The sequence below is a fragment of the Poecilia mexicana genome, unplaced genomic scaffold, assembly GCF_051168715.1.
Source record: "Poecilia mexicana isolate PSO_F unplaced genomic scaffold, ASM5116871v1 scaffold_14, whole genome shotgun sequence".
Lineage (NCBI taxonomy): Eukaryota > Metazoa > Chordata > Actinopteri > Cyprinodontiformes > Poeciliidae > Poecilia > Poecilia mexicana.
Window position 1 is genome coordinate 25280934 of NW_028263383.1, and position 23279 is coordinate 25304212.

The 23279-nt window shown below is 40.0% G+C and overlaps 1 protein-coding gene across 1 annotated transcript; it reads left to right on the top strand.

The window, feature by feature from the left end:
• The first annotated feature begins 4 nt into the window (after positions 1 to 4).
• Positions 5 to 22869, top strand: LOC106918565 (uncharacterized). The gene is made up of 10 exons (XM_014988426.2): positions 5 to 1736; positions 10005 to 10082; positions 10155 to 10410; positions 11349 to 11941; positions 12066 to 17311; positions 17740 to 17938; positions 19646 to 19878; positions 19962 to 20246; positions 20314 to 20420; positions 20512 to 22869. The coding sequence occupies exons 2-10, from the start codon at positions 10014 to 10016 to the stop codon at positions 20748 to 20750; spliced, it is 7227 nt and encodes a 2408-aa protein (XP_014843912.2). The 5' UTR covers positions 5 to 1736; positions 10005 to 10013; the 3' UTR covers positions 20751 to 22869.
• Positions 22870 to 23279: the final 410 nt, after the last annotated feature.

Sequence of the window (23279 nt, forward strand, 5' to 3'; positions counted from 1 at the left end):
GCGATAATTAATAAGCGCTCCCTGAACACAGCGGTGGTTAGTTGGTTGGTGGTTAGATTAGTTAATCTTAAACTCCTGCTCTGCTAGTTATTTTGGTAATGGGACCGAAACGCACAGATTTGTGTTTTGGTTGTTCCTTTCGGTGGTTCCTTGTAGAAACAATAATTACTGAGATTATTATTTTTGTTGGGTCATTAATTTGAACATGTTTTGTTGATTTAAAGTTTTTTCTTTTCATTTTTTGTTCTTTAATAAAGTTATGAACGTTTTGATAAGGTGTCAGAGGAGGACGTGCCGGTCTCAGTGTCTTGGCGGCGTTCAGTTTGTCACCAACCGCTGAGATCGACTCAAAACCTTCCGCGATCGACGTATCATTGGACCCCTGCTCTAGTAAAGCACGAAGAGTTCAGAAACGATATGACATGGGGGAAAAGTTATTTATTAACTGATTAAGTCGTGTTTAGATTGTTCTTGAAAATCTAATCACTCACGGCTGGACAGTGAACCCATTGATTTTTTTTTTACAGCAGACAGTCGCTCCCCCTTACTTGCCTACTTTCACCCCTGCTCACAAGCTAACAAACATTTCATCAGGACAGACAGAAAGTTAACTTACACTCTGGAACTGAAGCTTAGAGAAAAACTTAGTGACTCTTAATCAGTCTTTGTGCTGCTAATTCAGGTGTAACAGCAGCATCAGGTAAAAGGTTCATCCAGTTTGTTTTTTCCGTTTTGATTCAGGTAAATCAGCAGATAAAACGGTAAGAAGCAAATGGCAAAAATATTTCAATAGATTGTTTTACCAACCTGAAATCACCAACCAGTTGTTTCAGGTAGGTGAAACAACTGTTTACCAGTTATTCAGAGAACCGTTCAGGTAGGCGCAGTACCTGGACACTTCTCTGAGTAATGATGGATATTCGTGGTTCTTACTACACAGAACCACAAATAAAAATCCACTGTTTATTTAAAACAGTGGATTTCCTGCCTGTCGGTTAAGGAGGACATGGCTGGACCTTAAACGTGTCTCTTGTCCTCCACTGTGGCAGGAAATGGTTAAAGGTGGATCAGAACCAGAACCACGTGGTTTACAGGAAACAGATGGCTGCCTCTGCCGTTTCCAGGAAGCCGCTGACTCAGCCAATCAGCACAGCAGCATTTCAGCTTCTTTAACCCATTTCATCATGATCATGAAAAAAAAAATAGATCAGATTTTATGATAATAAAAAATAAATTAAAATGTGATTAATATTTTTTGCATTTTTTTTTTCTCATTTTCCTTCCAACTTTCTGAGGCTCCCCACCACCTCCTGGAGGGCCTCCAAAGTGCTTTACATAATTAAAATAAAATAAAAATAAAAACAGCATGTGACATTGAGAAAGAGAAAGACATTTTGAAGGGAAAAAAACTGTCATTCAGTCTATTATTGACTTTATTTCCTGGAGTTCTTGTGTCGACCAGCAGGTGGAGCTACAGTCTGACTCAGCCATGAGTCTGCAGACAGAACAACCTGAGTTCATGCTGCAGCTGCTCACACACATAAACACACACACACACTGGGAGTTCCCTAATAAACTTTTTGTAACCTCTGATGTCATCTCAACACTGTGCTGTGATTGGTCCTCTGCAGATACCCCTAAAAAGCAGCGGACCATGAGGAAACATCCCACAGCAGCAGACAGCTGGGAAGGACTGAGGGACACACAGCAGGACTCTGTCTGCAGCGTCCAGCACAGTAAGTCACATTCTGTTCAGATTATCTTCAGGATTCAGAAGCTTTCTGTTTCATCAGAAAACAGCAGAAAGAGACCAGAAACACTCAGCTGGTCAGCTGGCAGCTGAAGCAGTTGCTGCAGCTGAAGCAGTTGCTGTAGCTGAAGTAGTTGCTGCAGCTGAAACAGTTGCTCCGGTTTCAATCAGGAACCGGAGCAAAGGTTGCTAATTCCTGATGCTGCAGGCAGTGAACTAATTATAACGATCAGCTGTAACCTGTCTGGTGATGTGATAACCAGAAGTCAGAGGTCACAGTGTCGGGTGGGATTGGACACACTGAAGCAGTTTGTTATGTCATGTGACCCGGTTCAGGTCTCTGCAGATCCAGAACAAACTGCATCTAAATTTATCGTCAGTGAAACAAAACCTGAGTTTCACTTTGAGTCAGTGCCGGTTCCCTTCAGCCTGTTGACCCGGCAACTTCCTGGAAACTAGCCGAACAGAACCAGCTTTCCTGTAAACCTCTCTGGTTCCGATCCAGCCTGCCGGTTCTGATCTAGTCTGCTCCTCCATCTTTAACATTTGGAGGCTCTTTGGCCATTTCCATTTATCACAGAAATTATTCTGTTGTGGGGTTGCCCCCTTTCAGAAATAACAATAAGGGTCGCCCACCATGACGTGTGGTTCTACTCTCATGTGGTGGGACGTCCACTGCAGTGATAGACATTATTTTATGGTGGTGTTTTTTGTTTTTAAAAAGTGATCCATAGAGCAATAGTTCATATATAGAGTACTACAAAATTGTACTCCAATCAGAGTAGCATACATTAAACACGTTTAAGTAAGCAAGTGTAAAACGTAAATTGGTAAACTGCTCAAGTACTGAGTAACTGATTTAATAAACAAAATGTATCCCCAGACAGCCAAAAGTATAAAAGTTATGTAAACATTCTGGTATTTTAATATTATCAGAATAATTTATGCAAAAAAGGAGCTAGGTTTGATGGCTGGTTCTGGAACAAATTCACCACAAGGGCCAAGGCAGTCAGTGTTTTTTGAAACAAAAACAAAAAACGGAGCAATATTTCATCATTTGATATAATAAGCGATAAGTTAATATTTCCTGTGTTTTATTTAGGTAATTATTGTTACAATTAGTTTTGATATGTGTGTGATAGGCGTGTCTATCCGACATTTATAGAAATACACAACAAAACGCGTCCCGTATCAGTTCAATAAGGGACGCAACATTTAACAGCCAAATACGGAACGATTACGTATTTTACGGGACGGGTGGCAACCCTATTTTGTCGTTAATAAATTACAGATAAAATTAATCACTTTCTTAACTAATGCCGTTTGAAATTAATAAAATTAAAGTAAAATAGTTTTTGCATTTTTAAATACATTCGTGAGTATTGTAACATTAGGACCCTCCATTATTTAGCTAGTTCTTTTGCTAGCTCTTTAGCTAGCTGTTAGCAATGAGCTCTGAAATCAGCTGAGGAAAATCACATTTTCAGCTGACAGTCGTATGATTGGAGCTGGAACTAGAAGCACCAAACTGTTTACCTTTGGTCAATAAATTAATTTATTGCCTCTAAATTATTATTAATAACTGAATCACAGCAGCGTTCAGCCCAGACATCCACCATGTTGGTTGGGGAGGAAGTGGCTAAATAAAGAATCAAATTACTTCTATCTGTTCCCTGAATGTTAGAACTATCTTAACTAGAAGTTCTTCACTGTTATATATACGTCACCTCAAAACAACATCACCTGAAAACAGAATGTTATAGTGTTTCTTCTGACTGAATTTAGTTTTTTTAGTTGTGTTATTTATTTGTGTAATTTTTTATTTCAGTCCACAATGTTAACAGTCTGAAGTGAGTAAGTTTTGATCCTTACTCATTGGGTAGCATTTTATTACTTATTATTTTATTACCAAATACTTTTTAACTGGAGGGATTTCTTGGACGGCTGTTTTAACTTTTAGCTGAGTGGAATGGTGCTGCTGCGTTCTCCACCTCTGAATGTTGCACCTCCTGGTTCCTCTGTTTATCTCATGTTTTCCTCCTTCAGCGAGGAAATAAACACTCTAAGGTGGAACAAACTTCTGACAGGAAGACATTTATTAAACTAACCTTGAGCAATAAGTGGGGGTGTCAAAGACATCCTGGAGGGAAAATCTTCCTCTAGACCAGAGGTTCCCAAACTGTGGGGCGCGCCCCCGTGTCATTGCAGGGGGGGCGCGGGAAGCCGTCTGGTTGAAAAAAAAAAAAAAAAAAAAAAACATGAACACTGTATGCGCTGGGTTTTTACCTTAGAATGTCTCTGTTATTCCTATGTCAATTTGATACAGTAGAGGCTTCCACACTTCCCATATTTGTGTCCTCTGTCACTTTTATCAGCAGTTAAAACTGTTTAATCAGCCCAAAAAACAGGTTAACGTGTTGTAACCTGTTTTTCCGAGCCGCCTTTAAACGCAACATGAGCGCTACGACGCTCGCGCTGGGTTTACACCTGTGAAGGAGACCTGCTGCTGCTGTGCGGAGCTACGTAGGTTTGTGATAGAATCACGGCAGCAAACCAACAAAACGCAAAGAACTTTTCACAGTTTTTCCCTCCAAACTAACCGACTGAGTTGAGTAAAGCTGTTGGATGCAGGTAATATTAGCTAAAAGATGACTAGCTAGCTAATATCAATACAGAACCTTAAGCTTAACAAGTACCTTGTAGGCTATGATGTTGGTGTCTATTTTCAGCTACGTACATACATTTTGCCCCCAAAAAAGTTGATGCCCCCCTCCCGTCACACGTGTCGTTTCAACCAGACAGCCATTTGTAATCCATAGGGGGGGCGCAGAAAATGTTTGGAAACCACTGGGGGGGCGCAGAAGAAAAAGTTTGGGAACCACTGCTCTAGACCTTTTAATCAGATGTTTATGCAGGAGTAACTAGAACTTCGACTGGGCCCAAAGTGGCAAAAGTACCTCAATTTAGTCAAATTAGATGAAAGAGCAATAACTGATCGGTGCCTGAACCAACAGCTGCATTTTTAAATAATTCACAGAAGACAGAAAAATATTTTCTTGAATCAAAAATAGGTTTGTACTTATAAACATATGCTGTGTAAGCATAGGCCACTGCTGCCACCTGCTGTTTTGATGGAGAACTGCATGTTCTGGATCTGTGCTCTCCCAGAGCGTTCCCTCTCTGGGTTGATGTTTATATTAAACTTTCAACTTACTGACTGAAGGCAACACTACAGCATGTGAACATCCAATAAAGTCTGGTGTGATCATCAGCGGTGATTTCCCTCTGCCAAACCTTCTGACGTTACTAGATTTACTCTGTAAACAAGCTGAATCCAAAGACAAAGTTTATCATTTTAAAACCTCCACAACTGACGTCTAAAGCATGATGCAGTTTCTTCATGACTTCAACTACAACATTTCGCAAAAGAATCAAAAAGTATAATTTGTCATAAGGACTAAAGGCAGAGCTTATTAATGAATGTTTTAACATTGTGTTTACAAATGGGGTCCAACCGACCCCACCCACGTAAAACTTGTATCATTTGGCACAAATCCTCCACGTTTGCCTCAGTCCTCGCATGCACAAGGGCTAAGTGGATGTCTTGAATACAGTTTCTATTTATATATTGTCTTGTTATTTTTCTCTCTCTTAATCTAAAGGGTTTTGTATATTTTTGGAACTAAACAGATGCAGGTTTGAATGGTGGGTGTGTGAGTGAATGTAAGTGTGTATAAATACATGTTTACAATGTTAAGTTTGTTGTTTGTAAGTTTATTGTGTCCTAAAAGAAAAAATTCAGTAACACTTTATTTGAAGGGGGTTGACTAAAACTGTCATGACACTGTCATAAACATGACATAACACCCGTCATGAACATCAATAAGTCTTCATGAATAGTTATGACTGTTGTCATAAAGGGTCATTCGGTAAATAATGACACTTTTAATACAAAGTTGACATTATTCGAAATGTCTTCATTATGACAGCTTGAATTATTCTAGACAAAATGTCTTCGTTATGACAACTCGTCATTAATCGCGCCAAAAATATCTTCGTTATGACAACTCGTCATTAACCAAGAAATCATGATCTGACATAAATTTGTTATTAAAGTATTACTGATTAAACTTTAACAATTAGCTTTATGTAGTAATATTATAAAGCTCTGCCATGTTGTTTAGTCTTAATTTTCTTAATTTAATCGATCCTAAAGTTTTACAGCAAGATGTCTACAAAGCACTTATGAACTTAGCATTTGAAACATTATTTAAGGCTGTTTTACCCCTTGTGCGTGCGAGGACTGAGGCAAACGTAGAGAACTGTGGCAAATGATAAAAGTTTTACGTGTGTGGGGTCGGTTGGTATGGACCCCATTTCTAAACACAAGGGCTATGTAGTGCAATACACCATCTCCACCAGTGAGAGGCAGCAGTGCACGAACAGGCGTGCAGTGTGTTGGTGAAGAAGAAATCTTCCATATTGTGGGGCAAACCTAACACAAGTTATAACGGCCAGACCTCCTGTTTCAAAAGACGAAGTTTGATACCTAATACATATGAGGTATGTGTCTTATTAACTTTACATTTTCTTTGAGAAAATAACATTGACTATGTTCTCTGTCTCTGTAATATTAGCAATAAGCAATTCAAGCCAATCCTACCTTGCTGTAAGTTAATGTTAGCTAAAGTTATTAAACACAATTACTGTAACGTTAGCCCTTAATATTAAATATATTTTAAAGACAGGCAAATTATTTTTTCCACCTCCAATTTTAGTCTAGCAAATTAAAAGCTAATATATTAGTCAAAATAAACCTTCATGTGCATTATTTAGCGACTTGGCTGATGTGACACAGTGCTTGTGTTCTTTGCTTTGGCAAGTTTAGCCACATGAAGACCCAGGCTAGCCTAAAGACACATGGTGGGGAGGACAAAGTTGGCTAATGAAGACATGCTACGAGTGTGGAGGATGATAATAAGGACCAGCCACCAGAGAAAGAAGTTCCTATTTGACCAAAGAGAAAGAAGCAGATGAAATATTCCCCAAGAAAATTAGGTAAGTCGTTTTTGTGTTAATATTTTTACCATGTGAAGTGGGGTGGGACAGCCAGGTAAGTGGGGAATGGGGAGCAGGAATCAACATTCACCTGCTGAGTTAAGTTATGTTTTAGACAACTAAAACTGATGTTAAATCTATTTATTTATTAATAAGCTTCTTGCAAACAACCCTAAGTTAGAGTATCTGGTTAGAAATAATTTAGAATGCTAATTAAGTAAAAAGATGCATTCATGTGCCTAAAACTATATGTTAAATGATGCATTCGAATAACAGTGGCAGTCTGTCTGAACTTCTGCCAGACAAATATTTGATCAGAATAATTTTGTTCAGCTCCAGTTATTATTCCACTTGTATTAAGAAATAATTGTATTGCACTTTATAACAACCAGTCATGTTAACTAGGCCTATGTCTGCCAGTCTACCATTCTGACAGTGTGCAGCAAGAGACATTTTTGAAATGGTATTTAAATAAATGCTGGAATATGAAGACATTGTTTTTTGTTTTTGTTCTTTTTTTTAAGTGACCACAATGAATTGAGTCATCACTGAAGAGATTCACCAAGTTTGAATTCATGAAAAGGCTTTCGCCATGATTAACTATTGCAAGAACAGCTTTAATTTCTGACCATTTCTGGACACCTTCAAAGAACTGCTTCCAGGAAATGAAGACAAGAAGAAGATCTCCTGTTTTCAGAGCATTACAGGAAGACTATTACGAAGGAGATGGCTGACATAAAGCAAAAAATGTTACTGTTGAAAGAACCTATTTTCTTAAGTTAAAGAATAAGTAATTCTGTTTTAGTTTTTCAATCAGCATTTCAGAGTAACAATATACTGACCAGACGTTAAACCCTCTGTTATCTTAGAACAAGTTATCTTTTGTTTTATTCCAATGTACAAAGGGTTTGTTCTACAGTTATGATGGTAGTTATAAGTAGTCCAGTGTGTTTCACTTCATTTGAGGTAAGACTTAATATCAATAACTCTGTTAGCATTGCATTTGACACTGTAATACTAAATTACATCTTTATAATTGTTGCTACTAGTTTCAATTTACTTGAGGTAATAGTTAATATTAATGACACTGTAATGACACTTAATGACTTTGTCATAACTGTTGTTACTTGTTTCACTTTACTTGAGGTAATAATTAATATTAAGGACACTGTAATGACACTTAATGACTTTGTCATAACTGTTGTAACTTGTTTCACTTTACTTGCGGTAATGGTTAATATTAAGGACACTGTAATGACACTTAATGACTGTCATAACTGTTGTAACTTGTTTCACTTTACTTGCGGTAAAAGTTAATATTAAGGACACTGTAATGACATTTAATGACTGTCATAACTGTTGTAACTTGTTTCACTTTACTTGAGGTAATAGTTAATATTAATGACATTATAATGACACTTAATAACTTCTTCATAACTGTTGTTACTTGTTTCACTTTACTTGAGGTAACAGTTAATATTAATGACACTGTAATAACACTTAATGACATATTCATAACTGGTGCTACTTGTTCCACTTTAGTTGATGTAAAAGAAATTGTTAATGAGTCTGTTATTAAATCATTTGACCGTGTAATAAAGCTTAGCAAAATCTTTATTGCTTGTTCTACTTGTTTTGCTTTATTTCAGGGAGTGGAAATATTAATCATTGTTTTGTCAAAACTTTTGCTAGTGTAATAATTAAATCATTATGACTAATATGACAAATTTATGTTAGATCATGATTTCTTGGTTAATGACAAGTTGTCATAACGAAGACATTTTTGGCGAGGTTAATGACAAGTTGTCATAATGAAGACATTTTTGGCGAGGTTAATGACAAGTTGTCATAACGAAGACATTTTTGGCTAGGTTAATGACAAGTTGTCATAACGAAGACATTTCGAATAATGTCAACTTTGTATTAAAAGTGTCATTATTTACCGAATGACGCTTTATGACAACAGTCATAACTATTCATGAAGACTTATTGATGTTCATGACAGGTGTTATGTCATGTTTATGACAGTGTCATGACAGTCTTATTCAACCCCCTTCAAATGAAGTGTTACCAAAAATTCAATAAAATATATTGGGGGAAAAACAAAAAAAAAAGTACAATTTGCTAATAAATTGGTGTTTTTCTCTCTTTTCTCTGCTTTGCTGACTTGTTCCTGGTTTTTTGCTGACCAAAAAGCATAGAAACAAAAACATAAGGAAAAGTCTTGAGGATTACTTTACTTATTAAACTCTTGGGGCTTTAGCCAAATCTATTGTCAGAGTATGAACCTGTAGCAACAGCGCCACCTAATCATCTGCAATTAAGGGACAGTGGAAATATTTTACTTTGACATTGAAATTTAATTGAAAAACAAAACTTGGAGAAACCAACAGCTGACCCAACACTTTGTAGAATCACCTTAACCAGGAAAAACCCCGAGTCGGTTTTCCATCTGACATTTAGAGTCGGAGATGAAATTATAATATAAAGCCAAAATCATTCCTAACACCAGGTTGTCATATTGTTATATGACAACCATGCATCATGTATGCTGTAGTTTATGGTCTCTATGTTGAACACCTATCGACTTGGGCAGCAATGTCGAAGGTAAAAAGCGTTCAAATGAGCAGAATGTTCTTTATACTCCGGATCCAACTAACTGCTGTAGATCTAAGGAGGTGCTGCTCAGCTCTTACAGCTTTTATCACAAACTAGCTTATCAGGAAGTGAAAGTCCTGACCACACCCAGACTTCAACACAACCAGAGCACCTTGTGCTCACAATGGAAATTAGTCATTAGGCCTACAAACAAAAGGTCACAATAAATTTTCCATTACATTGTCAATGGGTGCCACACTACTGGAGGTCGGACTTACTCAGGTGGGTGACATCAGTTGGGCACTCAGATCCTGATGAGGCCCCAGCTCAGCTGTTGGTGTTGGAGATTTCCTGATGAGCTGTATGGCTGCATCGTTGTTGGCGTTGGAGTTTCTGGCTCCCGTTTGTGCTGATGGACCAAACAGCAGTCCAGATTCCCAGGCAAACATAGGATGTCCCTGAGAGACAACGTGTTCGAACATATCTGAATTCTAATCATTGAAGGTTCTTCAATCGGTTTGATAAAGTGCTGAAGTTTCTCAAGAGGAACACTTGAATTTATCATTTCCTATAGATAATTGATTCTTTGTCCTTGCAGAGCAGAGAGATGGTAATCACTATTACAGTAACCAATGAGACCCCTTACACCTGGTACCACTCTTATGAAAAAGACAAGGTAAGAGTCCAAACTGAGATATGAACCAGTGGAAGAACCTTCTCTGACTGTTTCTTCTCCTCAACTCCACAGAGCGGGACAAAATTGAAGCCACATGGTACAGCAACAGGAAGATGGCCTTTAGGATTTTCGTTGTTAAAATATCCATTCCGATTGTTTGATGCTGTTCTGGACAGAGGCGTTTACCTTAGCTATGGAAACCACTCTGAATGGGACCTCCACTCTGACAATCGCATCGATGATTTCACTGTAAGAGAGAGCGATGATCGGGAACACTTTGAGCTGGTCAACAGTTCTGATGAAGTGGTTGACCACTGTCCCAACTACGGTAAGTCTTATAGAAACATTCAGGCTGCACATTATTGCTTTACTTCCTGGATAGGCGTGGTCTGCTGTTTGTAGCAAACCTGTTTCTACTGAGCGATAAAGGGAAGTTTCAGTTCGTTCAGATTATGTACCAATATCTCACAGTTAATGCTGGATGATTTCTACACATCTAGATGAACTCAGCTTCAAGTGTTTGACTTTATACGTGAAATTATTTGGTACATGAAGGATTAGGAGCCAATTCAGCTGGAAACCAAGAGGCAAGAACGCTGATCACTGCTGAATGTTGGATTGAGAACATGATGAGTGAACATCTTTCTAAACGTCACGTTTAGATCAGTCGTCATTTTTAATTTATGTCTTTTAATCCAATCATCCATCCATGCATGAATGACCTTTGTCCACCACAGTTGCCTCTTCTTCTTTAGTGGATTGTTTAGGCGCTTGCAAACTAAGTATTTATTTTGCTAAGTACTTAGCTTACTAAATAAAAATAATTATTTAGTTTGTAGTTCTGACGAGAATAAGTAAACGAAAAAAAGAAAAACATGGCGGAAATGACTTTGAAAATTAACCCCTGATTTCTAATCAGGCTACATAATCTCAAATTACTGCTGTTAATTATTGACTGCGTAAATTTTCAAAACAGCACCTCATATTTTTCAACATCAACCTTTTTGTTAATGATTTTCTTAATCTACTTTAATGGGTAGGAAATAATCTTAATTTTTAAGGCTAAGAGACTGAAACAAAAAAAATGGACCCTCTGCCTGAGACCTTTGGTAGCATTACTGACTTGATTTGAGATAAAATTCAGTTAAAATAGTTAACTTTTTTAAACCTTCTAAAGTAATACTAACTCAGAACATGTTCAGCTAGCTGTGATTAAACTAAAGAGGGTAATAAAATTTACAAGAACATTCTTGAATTTTCTTATAGCAAGAATCGAAGAAGAGAAACTAGAAAGAGAAGAACGCAAAAGACGGCAACAAGAAGAGAAACGTCAGAGGGAAGAAGAAGAGCAGAGGCGCCAGGCAGAGCTGGAACGAAAAAGAAAGATCCAAGAGGAGACCAAGAGGAGACAAGAACAGGAACGCCAAGAATGGGAACGTCGAGAACGTGTACGACGAGAACAAGAAAGGCAAGAACACGAACGACGAGAATGGGAACGACAAGAACGTGAACGACGACAATGGGAACGACAAGAACAGGTACGACTGGAACTTGAAAGGCAAAAACAGGAAAGGCAAGAACGTGAACTACGAGAATGGGAACAATGGAAGAAACGGCAAAAAGAACTGCAGAGAAAAAGGCAAGAAGAGGAGAAAAGACGCCTGGCAGAGCTAGAGCAAGCCAGGAGAATCCAAGAGCAGATTGACTGGGAGAATAAAACCTCCAAGAGAAAGATCAGAAAAGCTCAGGAAAGACTTCAAGAGCAGGAACAAGTCAGAGCTCGAGAACACCAGCAGCAAAAGACTGAAGTTCTGTACCAGTTGCTGGACAATCATACAGCTTACATAGAGAGGGATGAGGTAAGGTTTGAGATCTTCTGGGTTTACCATACTAAATATGAAAAAGCAAGTTAGGTTCTGGCAATAGTTGACCATATGAATTTTTATACTTGATGCTAATGTTCTGAATTAATCTTTTATGCAGTTCAGAGATGTGCAGCAACGATTTGAAGAACTTCTGTCAAGCTACCAAATCAAAGAGAAAGAGAAGTCAAAGATAAACCTTGAAGACAGAATGAAGTCTCTCCAAAATGTGCTGATATTAAATTACCTAGAACAGCACAATATCCCCATCTGGTCACAGTGGGCTTTGGATCAGGCCACTGGATACGTGGATCTGTCCCTGACCGAGCGCTTCAGTGTTCTGGAGGCTGTGGTCAAGGTTACTCTGGAGGGTGAGCCTGATTTTCAGTCTCAGCACAGAACTGGACAAGACAAAAAAAACAAATTCTTTCTCAGTTTGGAAGCTCAGCTGCAGATTTCTAATCCAACTCTAGCCAGACGGGTTTTAGTAAATATTCTTGAAATTACTTCAAAGTTACCAAAACAAGGCAAGGAGATCCTCAGTCAAATACTTTTCAACAACATCTGGACTCCAAAAGAAATCAAGCTGTTCATTGGACGGACGTTGGGCATGGATCAGGAAAAAGTCTCAAACATCCTTCACTGGGTATGCACCTATAGGCTAAGCTGCATACTGGCCGTCACTGCACTGAATCACAAAGATCCCATAGGATATATTCGAGACTGTATATCATGTGAGGAAGACAAAGATCATGAGACTCTCCTGAGTGAAATGCAGGAAAATAACTATCCAGAGGATCTCCTGTCACAACTGGAAGACACTCTTCAGTACATTGAGGCTGTGTTGCCCAGATGTAAAGGAGTGGACCTAGAGTCAGACTTGATTGAAGACTGTAAAAGGTGGATAGTTTCAATAGACTTTTCCAATCCAAACACTGATATGCTAAAGAGCATCCTCATTGTCATGTCCATAGCCGTGAAGACGTGCACAACCTTCATCACCTCCAGTGGAAAGAGTGTTCAGGGATACTTTCCCAGACTGACTCAGCTTGCATCGTTACTGCTACTGCTGCTACAACAGTCCCAGAACAAACGAGGATGCCTCTTGGAAATCGGAACCGGTGAGGGAAAGACCTGCATCTTAGCCATGTTTGCCACCATCCAGGCGATACGAGGTACTGCGGTGGATGTTGTGACCAGCTCCCCTTTGCTTGCCATTCGTGATCAAGAGGAGTGGAAAAAACTCTATGCAATGTTTGGTGTGACCTCATCAACTGTTCCTCCACAACACCAAATTAAAAGTTCCTTTGAAGACCATGACAAGCTGCTTGAAGAAGCTTATTCTATGCAAGTAGTTTATGGCACTGTTTGTACTTTTGCTGCAGACATACTGAGGCAAGAGTTTGAGAAGAAAACAACTCGAGGACAGAGAAAATTTGACTGTGTTATTGTGGATGAAGTGGATTACATGACATTGGACAGTGGAGTCCAGGTGACCTTCTTGTCGCATCAAGCCAGTGGGCTGAGACACCTGGAACAGGTCCTAGCAAGTATCTGGGCCTTGATGTCTACCTGCCGTCCGATAGAAATATTTGAAACAGGCGAGATCCAATGGGGAACTAGGATCCAGTACTGTCACAAGGTTGCCAAGCAAGCTGTGGTTGGCCCACAATCAGACTTTTCAGAAGCTGACATACTGTTGCTGGGTGTGAAGCTGGGCCTTTATTCTCAGGAGGATCTCAATCAAGTAAATGAAGCAGTGAGTCAAACTCAGGCAGAGAAAGGCAGCTCTGAAGATCCCACATTGAAAGTCATTGGAACCATCATGGCCAAGTTGGGACATCAGCAGCAGCATGAGCTGTTCAGGGAACTTGAGACAGCAGTGCTTGATGGCGTGGTGGTGGACTGTTACTCACTTGTAAACAACAAAGCCAAGCGCTACGGTAAAGACGATTCTTCTGCAGACCCTGATGTCAGGATCCTTCTTCTGCAGAACGGATGTGCCTGTGAAATCATGTCTGAGAAATCACTCACTGAGTCAACTCTTGAAAAACTGAAATCCAAAATTAGATTTTCTAGTGAGTGCTCATTAAAGTCGGTGGATGAAACTCAGGGATATATTGTGATTCCATCTTTCTTGAAAGAGTATGTTGAGAATCAGTTGCCCATTTTTGCAGAGAATGCCTTGAGAGCCATTCAGATGGCGCTAGATAGAGAGTACATGATTGAAAAGACACCAGAGGTTGACAGGCCTGGTTTCTGCAGTGACGATTCTCATCATTATGATGCCATAATTCCTGTGGACTTCCAGGCCAGTGGGGTACTAGAGAAAAACAAGCGCTGGGGTGAAGGCCTGCAACAGTTTTTGGAGATGAAACACCAACTGGCAATTTCACAATTATCTAACGTCACAAACTACATGTCAAATGTCCACTTCTTTAAAAAGTACCTGACAGGCAAAGGGATTTTTGGAGTCTCTGGGACATTAGGGGGCAAAGCAGAGAAAGCATTTCTAAAACGGCAGTACAAAACAGCCAGTTACATCATTCCAGCTCACCGTCATAAAAAGCTTGTAGAACTGCCAGCAGTTCAGGTTTCTGGAGGAAAAACTGAGTGGATCCAGGTCATCTGTGAAACTACACGGAGAGCTGCAGACAGAGGGCAGGTTGTTTTAATTATCTGTGAGGATGTCAAGACTGCCAAGGAGCTGAAGGGTAAAGTACAGGTTCAAAAAAGACACTCTGCCAAGATCAGCATGTATACAATCAGCGAAAAGCACAACATTGAAAAGGAGACTTTCAGAAAGGGACACATCATCATAGCTACAAACCTTGGAGGCAGAGGAACAGACATACATGTTCACCAAGAAGTCAATGAGTGCGGAGGCCTCTTTGTGCTTCTCACATACTTCCCTGGAAGTCACCGTGTAGAGAGACAGGTGTTTGGACGCACCGCCCGCAAAGGAAACCCAGGAATGGCACAGATGATACTCAACCGGGATCTTCTGGCACAAGCATACCAAGGCCACTCAGTGGAAACCATGAGACAACTCAGAGAGGAGTACGAAGTCAGACGTTTGGATGGTATGGAGAAAAATGAGCTGCTTCAAATTGAAATCAAGGAAAATCTGTTCGCCACATTTTGTGAGTTTCTCTGTGACTTTGACAAGCACTACACAGAAGAGGAGAGGAGGGATATCAAAAAGCTGATGTCAAAAGATCTTCCTGAGTGTTTTAAGAGCCATCGTCAAAAGTTTGATTATGAGACTGCAATCAATGCTTTGAAAGAATCATGGGCCTTGTGGCTCATCCTCCATGAAGAGCACTTCAGCAGGCACAATGATATCCTCCTTCTGAAAGAAAACCTTATGAAGGGGTTGAAGAACACTGCCGATCAAATCTTAAAGGGGAGGAGGAACAATTTCTACGACTACATTAAACTGGCAAAAAGCAGAACTGACATACACCGCAGCAACAAAAAGGAAAGCGACTTTGGAGCATTGCTGTACTGGCAGAGTGCTGTGCAGTGCGATCCTTTCTACTGTGCTGTGGCACTTTATAACCAGGCGTACATCACAGTCAACCTGCAAAGGAGTGGCTACAAAGAGGAAGCAAAGCAATTGTTGGAAAAAGCAAAGACTGCTGTGGATGTGTACCTGTCAGAGTCAACAAACACCATGATGTTTTGTAATTTGGCCATGACTAATGACTTCTTACCCCACCACAAAGACAGCAATCTGCAGAACCAAATGAAAGCCAGAATGAGTGTCTTCAAATGTTGGAAAGGATACATTGAGAATGCCCTGAAAGCCCTCCAACACATTGAGAACAGCAAAGGAGAGGCTATCTTAGAAGACTCCAGTGTTTACAGTCTTTCCAAAGACAAAGACCCCATCACCATGAATGAAATAATGGTACTTCATGAGTTTGGTCTCTGCATCGTGTTTGATGTTAAAAAGAAACCAGAGTTTTCCATCGACGCCTTTGCTTGTTTTTGTCTTGGAGTTGTCCAAGTGGCGGCAGGTGTTCTCGTTTGTGCTCTGTCCTATGGAAGCGCCAGCCAGTTTGGGCTTGGACTCATCAGTGAAGGAGTTTCTGACATGATTCACGGCATAAAGGGGATGATACAAGGAAGCTTTGACTGGGCTGAGTGGGCAATCTCCAAAGCTATCAGCATTGGGGTGTCTCTGGTCTTTGGTGGACTGAGCAAACTCAAGGGAGCTGTAAGGGCTGTACGAAGTGGTGCCAAAGGTCTGGTTGCTGGGGCTAAATGTAGCTCCATCCTCACAGTGAAAGAGTGCTGTAAACATGCAGGGAAATTTGCTGTTCAGGAACTGGCAAAGCAGGGATGTGTCGCTGCGCTAAGTTACACTGTCAGCAATGCACTTCCAGCTGTTTTTAAAAGGATTCTGAATGAGGCCTTCAGGGACAAAGTCTTTTCAATGATAAAAGCTAATAGCCGTCTGGAGTCTGCTCTCACAAACTTCATTTGTTCAGCAGTACCAAAGACGGCCATGGAGCAGAACTTCACCAACTTCACAATAGACATGAGTTGTGAGAATGAAATCCGTCTATCAGTGGACATGATGACGCGAGACATAATCCCTGACCTGATGATGGACTGCACCCAGGTTGGTAAAGTTCTTGATACCCTGTCAGAGGTCTGTGGTTCTGTGGCACGGCACATGGAGAAACAGAAAGAGATTAAAGTGCTGATGAAGCTTTTGGAGTCGGCTCAGTATATCAAACTCTGTGTAGAAATCTTGAATTCATTTCCTACAGAAGATGTCATTCATAAAGCCTTTGTGCCTGGGTTGTTGAAAAGCCTGGATCAGCTGCCGCAGGAAAAGTATGACAAGGATGGAAGACACTCATTAGCTGATGTGAAAAGGCTTAAAAAAGACCTTCTCCACATTATAGCTTCAAGTGTTTTAGAGTCATTTGTTGAAGCTTGCTCAAGACACATGACCTCCATCATCACCAGAACCTGCATGACTCAAATAAACAGCGCTGCTAGCAGTGCTGTTGGGAACCTACTGGGCAGGGCTAATACTCAAGGTTTCTTTGACAACCAGCTGTATAAACACCAAATGAAGGAGGCCATCCGCAGACCGTGTGAATCTCTTTCAGAGGAGAGCAAACAGGACCTTCATTGTTACATAGAGGAGGTTTGTGATGTTGACCGTCCTGCTTCAGCTTTGGACATCCATGTCCTTACTCAAAGTGATGCTCTCCAAGGAAAAGGCATCAGAGTTATAGTTGTGGACAAAGATAAGAAGAAGCTTTCTGAGGATTACTTTCCAGGAAAGGACAGTTCTGCAGGAGATATTGTCCTCCAACTGAGCAAAGACCCAGAAGCACAAAAACAGTGAGTAACAATTGAGAATCTAATATTGATGACATTGATGTGTTTTGTTCTGTTAGAGTTAATAAGTATTCATCAATTCATTTTCATATTACCTTATTCACAGCAAATGTCCTCCAAATGCACATTAATTCAATTAACTGCGCTAAGCAAGATAGTCAGTTACTTTTCTATTCAAATTGGTAAAAGGATCTCTATCTAAGGAAGCCAAGCTGACTGCATTGAGTCACTTCTGGTGCAACAATCTTTGGTTTAATGTATCAGGATATTTTTTTAAAAATCATGAATTACCTACCACATCTTAAATTAGGTCTTAAAAACCTCAGATGACCTTCAGGTCCCTCTGGTTTGCTCTGTTATATGGTGTTTCCAGGTGGACTCATTTTCCAGCTCTATAAAAGTGTTTTGGTATTTCTGTTTGTAATTTTCAGGACATTCACAGAACGGCTTGCTGGTGAAACGAGGCCCTACAGCGGACATTTCGACATTGTGAAGCCAGATGGCGCTGTGATTCCAGTGAACTCTGCAGATATGAACTGCTTCTATCATGCTGTGGTCCAGGCCACCAGCTGCAGTACTGCTGACCACAAACAGAGGGCAGTGCAGCTTCGAAGTAAAGTGAAGCATCTGGTGAGTATGATGACATTCAAAACATAAAATGTGCTGATAAGGAAACTAAAGTTGTTTTATGTAGAAATCATTTAAAAGTTTTGAGAAATACCAACCCTAAAGACTTCCAGTCACTCTGGCAGAAACTCACAGTCTCTTGCTCTTCTCACCTCCATCAATCTCTCTTCAAAGCCTTTCTCAGTTTTTATTTTACCTTTACTTTATCAGAATAAAATCACGCTGAGATTAAAAACTTATTTTTGGGGGGAGTCCTGGCCAAGAAGCAGGAATAAATAAAACACTAACAAGTAACACAGTTTAAAGAAAACAACAAGCTATGAAAAACTGGTGCATGCTTTTGAAACTTTTACTTTGGAGCTAAAGGCACATGAGTTAATTTAAAAGTTTTCTGTAGCAAGTTCCAGGAAAAAAAAAGTCTTCTCAGCCGATTCAGTCCGAGCAAAAGAAGCCAAAAGAAGCAGTCAAGGCAGAAGAGTCAACATTTCTCAGTGCAGGTAGGCTGGCAGGAGTCCAGGTAATCCTTAGATAAAAACTGAGCAGGACCAGATAGAACATCCCACCTGTGAGGATGAATCACAGTGTCTCTATAATCCAACACAGACAAGTAAACTGCAATGACAAGATAGTTTTTATCTCTATATTAAAAACAACGCATTTCAAAAATAAAACCCAACTTTGATTTTAACCTTTCCACTAGGCTTTCTACATTTGATTTAATTTCCTCTGGGAAAAATAAATCAGTTGATTTGTATTTGTTTTAAGAACAAGTTGTAAATGTAAAGAAGAGTGCTGGATAGCATCAAAGCCTTTCCGTAATAGTTCAAAGAACGGAGTAGGAGTGGATCCAGTGCAATAAATAACCGTCATCTGCATAAAAATACAAATCAGACACATGTTGTCCCAATTCATTTATATAAATCATGAACAGAAGGTGACCTAATATACATCCCTGTGGTACCATTTGCTGCATCTCCAGACAACAAATCATATTTAATACATTGTGTCCTCTCCAGAGATAATTTGTGAATCAAACAACTTGATTTGAAATACTAGAGTCCCACAGCATGACTACCAGAATTTTGTACTGAATTAAATTGTTTTGATAAATGTGCAGCACAGCGCTGCTTCGATCTAGAGCTTTTCCAGCTCTCAGGGAAACCAGTTTAAACTTAAAATGACTTTGAACTGTAAGAGTTAACCACAGAAAACTGGGTGAAGTTGATCATCTATGAAAAAGAGAGCATGAAGTTATTGGTAGCTCAGCTGTGGCAGTCAATCAGAGACTCAGTTCAAAGAATCCAAAGTTGACAAATTCTGTCTTATCAGGACTTAAAAACAGAAAGATGGAGTCATCCAGATGTTTATGTTTTCCAGACATAAACTCTGACTAATAGACTGGATTAATCAAGATTTAACATATAGCCGAGTATCATCAGCATCACACTGGATATTTATCCCATGCTGTCTAATGGTTTCACCAATCGGGTGAATATATGTGACAATAGGAGGAATAAAACAAAGTAATGATAAATGTTGTTGGAACTCAGCAACGCAACCTAGCGTTTATAGAGTTTATATTTTATCTCTATTGTAATTTAAAATCTCTGCTTAATTTAGCATCCTGTTATCAGTAAGAACAAACTGAATGTAGCTTTGATGTAAGGAAAAGTAGACATGGTGAAATGTTTGTGACGCGTCATGGTTCAGATGCTTCAGGACACAGCCAAGTACGCAGCAGCTGTGAACCTGCAGAGAGGATATGAAGAAACCCACAGATACCTGGATAAATACATCATCAGTGGAGGAGGCAGGAAGACTCAGCAGGCCAGCAGAAAAGACTACAATGACAAACGAAACACAACAGACATGCACGATTTACAGGAGCATGAGGCCGATCTGATAAAAACCTACGACCTGGGTTTGGTTGGAAGGTTTGATGAGTGAGTTCATTCTATCCAAAGATTTAAAATAGCAGCGTCACTCTGCAACACAGTCATCTTTACTTGATGTTTGGTTTGTGAAGCATCAAGGGCCTGCGGAGGACGAACAGACCCAATGCTGATAACAACAACCAGAGCTGTCCTGTGAATGCAGACCACATCCCACCTATCAACACCTTCCAGAAAGCTCATGAGATGCTGCAGAAACCCGAGAACGAAGCCCTGAGGAACTGGCTGGAAACAAGCCAGCCTAAGCTTTACGCCATGATTGATAAAACCGGAAAGCGTGGGCTCTGCAGAGAGGTTCTCACTGAACATCACAAGCAGGCGCTGACCACCGGAAACAGCAAGGGCTCCCACAGAATCAGGTGAGAATGTGTCACTTCATGGCTGATTCCGGCCCTTTGCTGATGTCACTTCCTCTGTGTGCTGCAGGGAAAAGCTCGCTGAAGTTCTGATTTCTGGTGATGCTCATAAAGCGATGAAGTTGTCCTTAATAGCGGCCAATCCAGAGATGTCGGAGTCTCTTCGGAGAGATGCAGGTGCATAACGGAGACTGATTCAGCTGCTGCAACTAGCCTGCAGAAAAACAGGCTGTTTCAACCAGTTGGCTAATGTTTGCTCTCTGTGCAGGAATTTATCAGCAAAACAAAAGACCTGATGTCATGTCCACCAAAGCAACCAGGACATATCATGGCATTGGAGACAGACTGCTGTTGGATAAATACTGTGAGATGGGAGTCATCAATCAGAGCTCTAAGGATGATCTTCATCAGTGGACAAAGTCACAGCTTTACTCCAGGAATTCAGCAGAATATCATGAACTGCTGGAAGTGCTGAAGCCGACTGCTAAACACCAGAAACGCCTTTAGATGTACATTTATATAAATATTAACACTTTTCATCCTGATTTCTTTTAATGAACCATTTTCTGTTGCTCCACTCACTCAGATGAGACTGGAAGCAGGGAGTTTGGTTGAACTGGTAATGATTCCATGCAACCAGAACTCTGAGACAGAGGAAGGTCTGGAGCAAAGGACAGCATATTTAAATGTGAATGACCACCCTGCTGCTGGATCGACCTGCAGACTTCTGAAGTCTCCTGATTCTGGTTCTGGATGCAGGACCAGAACCAAACATGGAGAAGCAGCATTCAGCTTCTATCCTCCACAGATCTGAGATAAACTTCCAGAAAACTGAGAAACAGCTGAAACACTGAGTTCCTTTAAATCCCTAAAACCAGCTGGTTAGAGGTGATTTTAACTGGAACATCGACCAACATCCTGATGTGGAACGGCAACACTTAGTGAAATGTAAGTGTCATTACATTTGTGTTTTAGGGCTGTTGTAAACGAATACTTTAGTAATCGAGTAATCTATCGATTAGTCTTACGATTATAAGTAATCAGATAAAAAAAATTAAATAAAACATTGATAAATCTAACATAACAGCAGTATTACTATCGAATATCAATATCAGTACAATTTTTCACATTTGAACATTCCCAAGAATAACTTTTCTTTGGGAAAAAAAAGTTATTCTTTTCCCAATTCCCAATTAATTTTGTATTATTGTTACAAAATTAATTTGTAACAATAATAGCTCACTTTCTAAGTTAACCTGAAGAAAAGTTATACAAAAATCTGAAATTATATTCAGTTTAATGACAAATGTAATGGAAAATTTTATGATGTGCCCCTCACCCCTTTTGTGCTTTAGATTGTGTCTGATGATGAGATCATGTGTCTGCATGAGCTTATCATGAGATTGGTCAAGCTGCTTTCCTATAGACTTCTACAGTGCCATATAACAGCAGGGGATGCCTTGATTCTGGAGACTTACCCAACCCAGGACTTATCTCACCTCTTTAGTATGAAAGAACAAACCCCTATCCTTAACAATAGACAAATGGCCAGACCATCTGGGTTGGGCTGCACAGAATCCCTGGTACATCACAATCAGGGATTCACACCTATTGTCCAATCAAGTCTCTCTTCTCTGACCAGAACCTATAAAAGTTAGCCAGATCCACTGTTAGAGCAGACTTGACAGACTGCCTGACTCTGTATTTCTGTTCTCATCTTGCAAGGTTTTAATAAATTTCCTATTTCTTCGTATCCAAACTCTTAATTTTTTCCAAGACACAAAGAGGCAGGCTCTTTATTATACTCACAAATAGCCTGCCTAAAAATTCTATTTCTATAAATAAACTAAGCATACTCCAGCTTTTCGTTTATGTATTCATCTTCAGTGAGTTTAACAGATGAACTCTCACCTCGCCCAGACATTTATAGCTTTGTGTTCATGTTAGCAATGGGATTTGATACCTGCATTAGTCACACACATAATAAACTCATCTACCAGCTACGTGCCACCACGATGCGCTCCGCCATCCATTTGTTGCGACCAGGATGATGTGAAATTTATTTTTCGGTTAGTCAGTAAAGCAAAGCACAGCTGCCCACAAAGTTCAGTCTATCCGCTCACCTGTATAAATAATCCCGCCGTGCTCTTCCCCGCCGTTAGCTCTGAACCGGCCACCAAGCAGCAGCTCCGGGAGGAGAAAAGCTCTCGTACTCCAAGCATCGCTTCCATCATTTTAAGAATGTTTATTGGTCCCCCGAAAAACTACAAAAACCCGGACATTATCATGAATCAGTAAAATCCCCATGGGCCGAACTTGAAAACTAGACATTATGCTGCTAGCACTTAACTTTCGGCAACAACTCAGGCGGAAGTGCTGCGCAACACAAATAACGACCCGGGGGAACACAATGCATCAAATAATAAAACATAACTTAACAAGGCTTTGAGGCAGATACATTTTCCTCGAGTAATTTTAATAATCGAGGTTCTCGAATCATTCGAGGAATCGTTTCAGCCCTCCTGTGTTTCTGACTTTGTATCTTTATGTCTTTGTGATGTAAAACACTTTGAATTGCCTTGCTGCTGAAATGTGCTTTAAAAAATAAACTTGACTGATTGATTGATCCCTTATTCCAAATTCCAGCCACTGAAGGACCAAAGCTTCCTGCAGGAGTCTAGACTTTTCTGTCCATTCTTGAAAATGATTTCTGTGTTGTGTCTGTTGTTCAGATGAACACGGTGGTTTTTCTTCTCCACTTCTTCTGCAGTGATGGGACTAATGTTTGACCAAACCCTGTTTCCCCTGGAAGGAGAAACAGGAGAAACCCTGAAAAGCTTTCTCCTGTTTCCCCTGAAAGGAGAAACAGGAGAAACCCTGATCAGCAGCAGCTGCTGATCTGGTTGGAGACAAACTAGGAAGGCCTTTTTTGTGCTAAGAATATGGCCAAAACTTAAATGTGAATGCGAAGCATTCTTACTCAGTAACTTAGAATGTACATCCTGATGAGGTTTGTCAGATTAATAGTACTTATTA